We start from the raw sequence: 10,549 nt of genomic DNA on the forward strand, positions 1-10,549 counted from the left end.
CTTTTGTCAATCGTGGGATCTTTAACGTGCACACCCCAATGTAGTGTACACAAAGGGACCTCGGTTTTTCATCTCATCCGAAAGACATATAACGTGCGCCACACACAAGACCCTTTTGTCAATGGTGGGATCTTTAACGTGCACACCCCAATGTAGTGTACACGAAGGGACCTCGGTGTTTCGTCTCATCCGAAAGACTAGCACCCACCACCTAGGTTAGGAAAGGGGGGAGAAAATTGCTAACGCCCTGACCCAGGGTCGAACTCGCAACCTCTCGCTTCCGAGCGCAAGTGCGTTACCACTCGGCCACCCAGTCCACAGTACACAAAGTGTACAATCAGGATACTTGAAAACATTCCCCATATTGCTTTGCTCAGAATTAGCACATGCGAATAAATGAATTGTCTTGAAATAAAAATGAATATCTGACAATTAATTTTCATTTTTTTTATTTTATTGTTATTTGTTTTTGCACATCTATGACATAAACCTATTTATAGTATCATGATTACAATTCAAAAAAAAAAAATAACTTACTCATTAGCATCCTGTATAGCCCTCCCATACTGCTGGTTGTACCAGTGATAGCATGTCTCCAAGACATAGTGGTCCAAGCACACTGATCTGAAGCCAGGGTGGTCAGTGATGCAGCCCACCCCTGTGCTTACTGTCAGTGATTCCATTTCTGGAATTTCTTGACAACAGCGGCATTCTCGGATTGAGCCCATGCCTGCACAGTTTGCGCACTGACACCTGCACACACAAAATTTGATACAAGTTTAGTTCAAATTCTCTGCAGTCTACAAACTCACACACAAAAATTGATCTACTAAGGCAGTAAAACAACTGAAATGGACAAATTCACAACCAATGGTAGTGACCATTATGTCTAGACAAAACCATAATAAATTGTTATTCCATTGGAACATTGGTATATCCATACGTGTACTGATTTGGCTAGTTTTCGTTTTGGGGACTGCTACTAGCAATGATTGAGTGGGCATACTGACTACTCTGTACTCAGTAGGATGATGTTTTGACTAAAATTATAATCAGGAATGCGCATCACTTTCTGGCATGAATTGCATCAAGGGTAAAAGAAGACATCGCACAAACTTTACAAATTACTGACTGCAAAACAAGCTCTACCAGAATCGATTCTATAATAGGAATATATACGAGGAAGAGTCTCACAATCACTGAATCAGTGGTAGTTTCTTACCAGTTGGTAGACATCAAACGATCGAGAGACTCGCTAAAATCGTCTCTGTCGGGTGTTTCCTCAACCTCAGCATCGGACAGCTCAGGTTCAAACTGGTATGGTTGAAGATCGTGTTCATTCAAAACCTCAAAATCACTACTGTAGCACGATAGTTCCAGTGAAGAAACGCTGCTTGTTTCACTGTTTTCTTCATGGTCTGCCATTGCCAATACAGCTGCTGACGTCACTGCGAGGGGAGATCAGCCATGGCTGCGTTTTAGATTCTTACTTCCCTTACCCTTAATTGCAGGTATGAAAACCCACTTTCATTGATCGATATCTATTAAACCAAAGAACTTTGCTTGCCAATATTTTGCATCTGGTACTATTTAGTAATGTTCTCTCCGCAGAATTTTTTTGACCGAGCAATGTGGTTGACCTTTAAAGTTAGGAGTACGGGAGACAACTCCAACTGACCATAAGTCTTGTGTCTGCTTTTGTTTTCAGTTCGAGACATTTTGACGAAGCGCATTGAATTATGCCACCGAAATAAAACTAAGGCCTGTCCACTTACAAAAACTGCTCGGTCAAAGTACAGTAGGCCTAAATCTTACATTTTGTTAAGGAAATGTGCGGCAGTAAAATTGAATTTGAAGAATACATGGAACAACCTGGTTTTCTGGGAAGTGACATAAACATAAATAGAACAATTGTGAATACTTCTTCTTCTTCTGTGTTCGTGGACTGAAACTCCCACGTACACTCATGTTTTTGCACGAGTAAATTTTTACGTGTATGACTGTTTTTACCCCGCCATTTAGGCAGCCATACGCCGCTTTCGGAGGATTGTGAATACTGATCGACATAGAGTGCCGTTGCTATGGAAACAGTCGTTACATTGGATTTCTAGGAAACAGTTTAACAGCGACATCATACATCAGAAATTCCTAATATTTGGCACAAAGATGCACATGTATCATATCTACAATCATATAGAACGATTTTTTTACAACAGACTACAGTTGAATTTTAATATCTTTTGTCATAAGAATGAACGAATTTCTCACTGCATATTCATTACAATAATTAATTTAAATTCAACTGTAGTTGTTTAAAAAATAAAAAAAACCGTTCTATATGATTGTAGATATAATACATGTGTATCCTTGTGCCAAATATGAATTTCTGATGTATGATGTTGCTGTAAAGCCGTTTTCTAGAAATCCCATATGACGCTGTAAATGCCAGTTTTCATCGCAACAGCAGTCAATATCCATCCACAATGTTTTCATTCATTTTAATAAGTCACTTCAATAACTACCAAGAAAACTAAGTTATTCCTTGCCTATTCTTCAAGTTTAAGTTTGGTAATTTTACTGCCGCACATTGCCTTTAGTCATAAATAAAGGGTTCCAGTAACATACCATTCTTCTTTGTTGATTATGAACTTTGGAACTCTGGTTAGATGTTGGATCTGTTTTAAAAAAATATTTCCTTGATATGTTGTACTAAGATCAACCGTCTGCTTGGACATATACTAAAGATCCACTACCTGGCTGCTGTCTGCGGAAAATCGATTAATTTATTTAAAAAATATGCCTTACAGGGAAGCAGCTAGCCGGTTGACTGTACATGTGTTTGTGTAGAGGTGTTCTTATTGCATGTTCAAGCCCGGACAGATGGTGACCTGAAACATTTACACATTACATATATATGTATGCATGACTGCTACTTTTAAAGGCACAGTGCAGCTCACAGCCTTTGTTTTGCGTTTTTGTTGCAGCTGAGTGCATTTACAGTTCAAAAATCCTCCTATGGTAGTAAAACAAACCCAAAACTACCCAACGACGACATCTGTGAAGCTCGACAGTTTCTTGTTCACGCGAGTGCATAAATTAACCTAGTTATTACGTGGTGTTTGGTCGAGTTCGATTCAACTGAGTGATTCCGGCCTCCATTTTGTTTTACACAAACTCATGATGATGTCTGACATAGTTTGCTAGTGACGTGTCTTTTTGTGCATGATGTGGTGATCTACCTGATCTAAATTTAGATCCAAAAATAGGCCAAGACCAGCCGGGTCCGAGTACGAAATTAATTCGTAAAAAAAATCGCAGTTCTTGACTCTTTGGGTGCAAAGTCAATGAAACTTGGTAGTTCTTCTAACGGATAGCTGCCTGAGGTATGACTAAAAGCCCCAGGGGCTCCGTGCACCTGGATTTGACAAGTTCAGTACCTTTAAGCTTTGGTGCAAGTGTGATGATATATTTGTTTGACTGATTATGGGTATTAAAATAAAACTGCAAAAAGAATACTTACACTTGAGATCTGATTTTGTGTGTGTGTGTGTGTCTGTGTGTGCGCATGAGGGTGTGTGTGGGCCATTTGACATACTTGCAGAAGAAAGAAACAGAGGTAACTGATAAACTGCCTTTATTAACACAAAGATGTAAACAAAGTGAGTTCACACATTTCACAAAAGTAAAACAAGGCAGTCTCACATGCATTCACAATATTTAGTACTCACATGAATGGCCAAAGATTATAGGCTGAGAATGCAAGTTCTAATTTGGCACATTTGTACATGTAGCTGCATCCGCTAGACATATGATATATCCATCTTACAATAAAAAAAACACCAGTGGTTAGGACATCGGCCTGAAAATCTAGGTCCTAGGTTCGAATCTCTGCAGAGGCATTTAATTTTTCCCCTTGGTTGAAATAAAAACGCTCAATCCAGAGAGAGCAACCGTAAAGTTACCAGCATAAAAGTAAAGCGTTGACTGCAGCTTTCTTTCTTTCTTTCTTTCTTTGGTGTTTAACGTCGTTTTCAACCGTTCAAAGTTATATTGCGACGGGGAAAGGGGGGGGGGGGATGGGAGTTGAATGCAGCTATGAAGGTCATGCCAGCAGTGTGGGTCAAGATTCAGGCCGCCTTCTATGCACAGAATTCTGTGTAGGATTCTCAGCTCTATCTTTACAAACACATAATCCCCAATAGTCATACAGTGGAACCCCCCTTTTAAGACCCCCTCCATTTTAAGACCTTGTTTTCTCAGACTTTCTGTTCATAACCTCTGTAAATTTACCTCCATTTTAAGACCTGATTTTCTCAGATTTCTGGAGGTCTTAAAAGGGGGTGTTTGTTTGCTTAACGCCCAGCCGACCACGAAGGGCCATATCAGGGCGGTGCTGTTTTGACATTTAACGTGCGCCACACACAAGTCAAGATAGAAGTCGCAGCACAGGCTTCATGTCTCACTCAGTCACATTATTCTGACACCGGATCAACCAGTCCTAGCACTAACCCCATAATGCCAGACGCCAGGCGGAGCAGCCACTAGATTGCCAATTTTAAAGTCTTAGGTATGACCCGGCCGGGGTTCGAACCCACGACCTCCCGATCACGGGGCGGACACCTTACCACTAGGCCAACTGTGCCGGTCTTAAAAGGGGGGTTCCACTGTAGCTGTAAGACATAATTTTGTTTAAAAACACTTATGCCTTTTGGGGGAAATAAATTAATAAGAAAAGACATCACCCCATGCACACTAAGAAGTCAGGGTGCTGACTTTTGCTATGTGACCAAGTGGAAGGATTTTCTTATCCCATGCAAAAAGCCTGATAAGGTCTGACACAGTGAGGCGAAGTGTTTTAATGAGGCAGAGCAGGCCTTTAAAAAATAAGTTCACCACATCCAAGTGAAAGACACAATCTTGGCAGACTGTATTACAGAAGCAACATTTCAGCACAACATAAGAATGAATTGAACAAGATACAAGATACAAGAAGTTTTATTGTCCTCATCAATACAAGGAAATTTGGCATGTGTGTGGCAAGACATGATACACTGATACATAGACATTTACAAAACACAACTGAAGTTCAATATCAGCACACCCTTAAACAACATACCCACTACTTCATACACACAGGCTACATGTGCCCCTCGGACGTACGCAACCCACAATTCACCCAGTCATACAGCTCCACATGCACTTACTCATTCATGCAGCACTCTAGCACCCGGCCATGTACAACTCACACACTGGAACCCTCATACGGCTACATATTGCATTATAACACCCGCACAAACATTACAACCTCAAACATCGTACTAGATCTACAACTAACAAGCATACCTCCACTATCATGCACCGAATACATCATCATACATTACATCATAACATATTGCATTATAACACACGCACAAACATTACAACATCAGACATCGCACTATATCTACAACTAACAAACAATCATACACTATCAAACACCAAGTACATCATCGTTCATTTTTGTTTGTTTGTTTGTTTATTTGTTGCTTAACGTCCAGCCGACTACGCAGAGCCATATCAGGACGAGGAAGGGGGGGATGAAGGGGGCCACTTGTCAAGCGATTCCTGTTTACAAATGCACTAACCCATTACTTGTGTCCCAGCAGGCTTTAGTAAAACTAAATTAATACCTACTGGAAGATTACCAGTTTCCAGTATGTTAAAATAGGCTTAACCTATCTACTGCTGGACTTACATCAGAACACTAACAGATTAAACTATACATGAATCGCGAGACAAGCAGCAAGAGAAGAGATTTTTGGAAAAAATACAGGTGAATGAGCAAGAAGGCAGAAAAAAGAAAAGAATTCATGAAGAAAAAGAGAGCATGACAGGAAAGAGGAACCAAAAATCTACCTAACAGCAAACTAGAAAGCTCCTGCGGTTCCAAAAACAGGAGGGGCCTTTAATTTCATAACCGCAGTGCCCCACTGCGGGAATCATCGTTCATTAAATTAAATCGTATCCCCCCCACCCCACCCCACCATACATTCACAATCGACACAGAATACATCATCATGCATATACATTACATCTTAACCCCCATACATTATCACAAATTACATTACATCATACCCCCCTATACGTACCACAGTTCACAGCACTCATTGTCCTTCCGCAGTCACAGTTCACATCACCCATAGTCCTCACAGCACAGTTCACATCACCCATAGTCCTCACAGTAACATTTCACAGCACTCAAGTCTATCTAGTATACTACATGTATCACATTCACAGGGACTGGTTGTAGAGTCGTACAGCCATCGGGAGGAACGAGTCCCTCATCCGGTTCGTCCTGGCCCGCCAGCACCTCAAACGGCGTGATGACTCACGCGTGGGCTCGCACGATGCGAGCGCCTGGTGCAGAGGGTGGCGGTCGTCAGAGCGGATCATGCTCAGCTTCTTCAGCGCCACACTCGGAAATTGAGTGCTGAGAGGCTGAAGCTCAGAGCCAATGATGGAGCCTGCTCTCTTCACGATCTTCTCCAACCTTTCCATGTCGCCCTTCTTTGCACTGCTGTGGTAGCAGAGCTGGTTGAAGGAGACGACACTCTGAATAGTCGCCTGGTAGAAGAGGCGGAGGATCTGTGGGTCGACGTGAAACTGCCGCAGCTTCCTCAGGAAGAAGAGCCTCTGGTTTCCCCGCTTGCACACGGCGTCCACGTTTGGCGACCAGTCGAGCTGGTTGTCGATGATGGTGCCCAGATACTTGTAGGTATCCACCATCTCGACTGGTTCGCCCTTGATGATGATGGGGTCGACGGCGGACTTGGTTCGTCGGAAGTCCATGATGAGTTCCTTCGTCTTGCTCACGTTGAGCTCCAGGAAGTTGTCGTCGCACCACTGCACCAGCTCCTCCGCGGCGAGTCTGTACGCCGATTCGTCGTTCTTCAGGATGAGACCTGACAGGGATGTGTCGTCTGCAAACTTCAGCAGCAGGTTGACAAGATCCCTGAGGCGACAGTCGGCGGTGTACAGCGTGAAGAGCGTGGGAGACAGCACGCAGCCTTGAGGGGCGCCTGTATTGGTGGCGACAGCCTCGGACAAGACTTGTCCAATACGGACCCGCTGGGTTCGCTTCGTAAGGAAGCTGAAGACCCAACTGATCAGCACTGGATTGACGTCGAACTCCAGCAGCTTCCTCATCATGAGATGAGGCTGGATGGTGTTGAAGGCGCTGCTGAAGTCGATGAACAGGACCCTGGCGTAAGAGGAGGGTTTCTCCAGGTGGGCGGAGACGTTGTGGACGAGGGTCAGGATCGCATCTTCAGTACTCCGGTTGCGGGTGTATGCAAACTGAAGAGGATCCTGATGGTCCTCTGTCTCCAACCTCAGCCTCCGAAGGACCAACTTCTCAGCGCACTTGAAAGGGATGGAGGTGAGCGCTACGGGCCTGTAGTCGTTCAGTGTCGAGGGATTGGGCTTCTTGGGCACAGGAACAATGGTGGAGCTCTTCCAGATTGCAGGGATGGAATGTTCGTCGAGGGACCTCTGGAAGAGCTCGCGGTAGACAGGGGCAAGGGAGTCTCCGCATTCCCGTAGAAGCCTGCCAGTGATGTTGTCTGGGCCTGCAGCACTGCGTGCTTTGATCTTCTTGAAGGTCGACCGGACTTCGTCGGTGGTGATGGTGATGGGCGTGGACGGGCGGCTGAGCACCTCCTCCATGACTTTCCGTTGTTCTTCGCTGAAGTCACGCTGATCGAACCGGGCGTAGAAAGTGTTCTGTTCTCCTGCCAGCTTCGCCTCATCCGTCGTCTTGAGTGGGACTTTCTTCGGCTTGTAGCCGGTGATGGTCTGGACGTCCTGCCAGTACTGCCTGGAGTTGCCCTCTCTGAAGTTATTCTCCAGCTTGGTCGCGAAGCGACGTTTGTCCTCTCTGATCTGCCTGGTAAGTTGCCGCTGGACAGCCTTCACCTCATCGCAGTCATCGCTCTTGAACGCCTCCCTCTTCATGTAGAGGAGCCTCTTCAAACCCGGTGTTACCCAAGGCTTGGTGTTGGGGTAGACTGTGCTGGACTTGGTCTCAAGAACAGTGTCTGCGCAGAAGGCGATGTACGCCGAGGTGACGTCGGCTGTCGCATCGAGGCTGGGATCAGAGAAGATGCTCCAGTCTGTAGACTCAAAGCAGCCGCTAAGAGCCTCTGACGAGTCACTGGTCCACTTCTTCACCTCTTTCACGATGGGCTTCTCCCGCTTCAGACGCTGTCGGTACGTAGGCACCAGCTGCACCATGTTGTGGGGGCTCCTGCCGAGGCCAGGGAGTGGCTTGGAGCTGTAGGCGCCGCGGATGTTGCCGTAGCACAGGTCGATGGTCTTGGTCTTGTGAGTCATACACGTGACGTACTGCTTGAAGTGGGGGAGCGCTCGGTTCAGCTTGCAGTGGTTGAAGTCCCCGAGCACAATGCAAGGGGCGTCGGGGGACTGCGAAGCCAACCTGTGCACAACCTCCGCCACCTTGGAGCAGGCCACCTTCGCATCTGCCTTGGGGTGAATGTACAGTAGTCACGAAGAGTTGGTTGAACTCCCGTGGGAGGTAGAAGGGCCGGAGGGCAACAGTTAAAAGTTCAATGTCCTCACAGCAGACCTTCTCCTTGACGGTGATGTTGGTGCACCACTTGTTGCTGACAAATATGCAGACACCGCCTCCTCTAGACTTGCCAGTGTCCTCCTGGGTGCGGTCAAGTCGAACGACAGAAAAGCCAGGTAAATCTGGGTCCCCGTCATCCTCGGTCAACCACGACTCCAGGATGCACCAGAACGACCCAAAAACAGAATCAATGAAAATTTTAAACAAGATAAAGTACTGACTAGGATTCAAAGGAAGAAAAAGTCATGGGTTAACACATTTCATGTGCATAATGCAGTTAAAAGATCTAAATTCTAATATTGCAAACAAAGTCTTTACATGAACACGCATTGACTGAAACATTCACACACATCTCCCAAAGCTAAGCCTATGTGTAAAATACTGCCTATGAACAGCTTAACTTAAAGCACTCAGAATCTCAAACAGAATGAGGCAGAGCGATGTTAAGATATCAAATAACCAAAGGGAAGTAATCGCTCTTAATGCATATGACTGCAAGCTGAACCGAGTAAGCGAGAGTTGTACGGAACCTTATCTCCTGGCACCTGAGAGAATAACAAGCATTGAAATGAACAAGCGACTTTCATCCTCACTAAAGGATGATCACCGCAAGCTCATATGCTCATCATTCTCTAAGGCACTCAAACTAACACCTACGTACACAGTCATATATACTCACGGAATAAAATAACTTAACATTGTTTAAAATTTAATATCTCAAAATCAGAAAAAGTTACAGGAGTGATTTTTGTACCAACGTAAAGCTTGTTCAATTGCTCATTATGGGCAAAACATCGAAATAGTCTGGCTTGTTCCGTTTTTTTGCAATTTGAGCTCAAAGACGCATGGTGTCATTTTGTAGTTTACAAACTTAGCACTGTGTGTTTGACAGCGCTGTGCATGCACTGGTTGGTCGCAGCCGCAATTAAATTACACAGGAGCAGTGAAGGTTAGCCTCAATACGTTTATTAACAAAACAAATTTCATTTCACAGTAACCGGGTGGAATCGATTACGCAGATGCTGCACCCTAATGAAGCGGTCTTGCTGAGGATTGGTGACACGGGGCCGTCCTTGGCGAGGCAGGTCTCGAACGTTACCGTTGTTTTGCTGGTACCTTCTTCGCCACAAGGCAACTGATTGCCTGGTCACTCCGAATCTCCTAGCAACATCAGTATAAGCCATCCCTCCTTTCAACATCCCTATTGCGACGAGTCTATCGTTCACACACGTTCGTGGCATGGTGAAAGAGAAAGACAGAGTGGAGAGTTTTGGGCAAAGAGAAAAAAAAACATTTTAGTGAGTTGTTCTCACTCACAAACAAACGGACAAACCAAAGGCAGTACTTTCATGCAATATTCGTGGATCAGCAGCAGACCTTTTGCAGGTTTCAAGTACGGGTAGACGTGCCCCGAGAGTCAAAGAGTGCAGGCCTACCTGTTTACAGCACACACAGCGTGCACTGGCTGTCGGCAGCGTCGGCAAGCTTAGGCGTCAGTCTACTAAACTGCAAAATGACACCATTCGTCTTTGAGGACCAATTGTGAAAAAACTAAGCAACCGAGAACATTCCGGTTTTTTTCCTCTTCTCAGGAATTGATGGTTCTATGATCGTACCACCCCGCTCTCCTGCAACTTTTTCCGATTTTGAGATATTAAATTTTAAAACATGTTAAGTTATTTTATTCCGTGAGTATACATCGCTCTGCCTCATTCTGTTTGAGATTCTAACTGATACTTTCGAGGCGACCCTGTAACAATGTGTGTGTTTGTGTGTTTGTTCTGTTTAAACCAGTCTTGATCTAAGGACTAAGTCCGGTCGAGAATAAAAGCTGGTTCTTGTATATGACTGTGTACGTAGGTGTTAGTTGGAGTGCCTTAGAGAATGATGAGCATATGAGCTTGCGGTGATCATCCTTTTAGA

The 10,549-nt window shown here is 44.7% G+C and overlaps 1 protein-coding gene across 1 annotated transcript; it reads right to left on the reverse strand.

Annotated features, from left to right (window-relative positions):
• Positions 1-531: 531 nt before the first annotated feature.
• On the reverse strand, positions 532-1,505 carry LOC138979925 (uncharacterized). The gene is made up of 2 exons (XM_070352702.1): positions 1,223-1,505; positions 532-753 (listed from the first exon to the last, which is right to left on the reverse strand). Exons 1-2 carry the CDS (start codon positions 1,423-1,425, stop codon positions 534-536), a joined length of 423 nt encoding a protein of 140 aa, XP_070208803.1. The 5' UTR covers positions 1,426-1,505; the 3' UTR covers positions 532-533.
• Between the last annotated feature and the right edge of the window lie 9,044 nt (positions 1,506-10,549).

Source organism: Littorina saxatilis, linkage group LG11 (genome assembly GCF_037325665.1).
Source record: "Littorina saxatilis isolate snail1 linkage group LG11, US_GU_Lsax_2.0, whole genome shotgun sequence".
NCBI classification, from domain to species: domain Eukaryota; kingdom Metazoa; phylum Mollusca; class Gastropoda; order Littorinimorpha; family Littorinidae; genus Littorina; species Littorina saxatilis.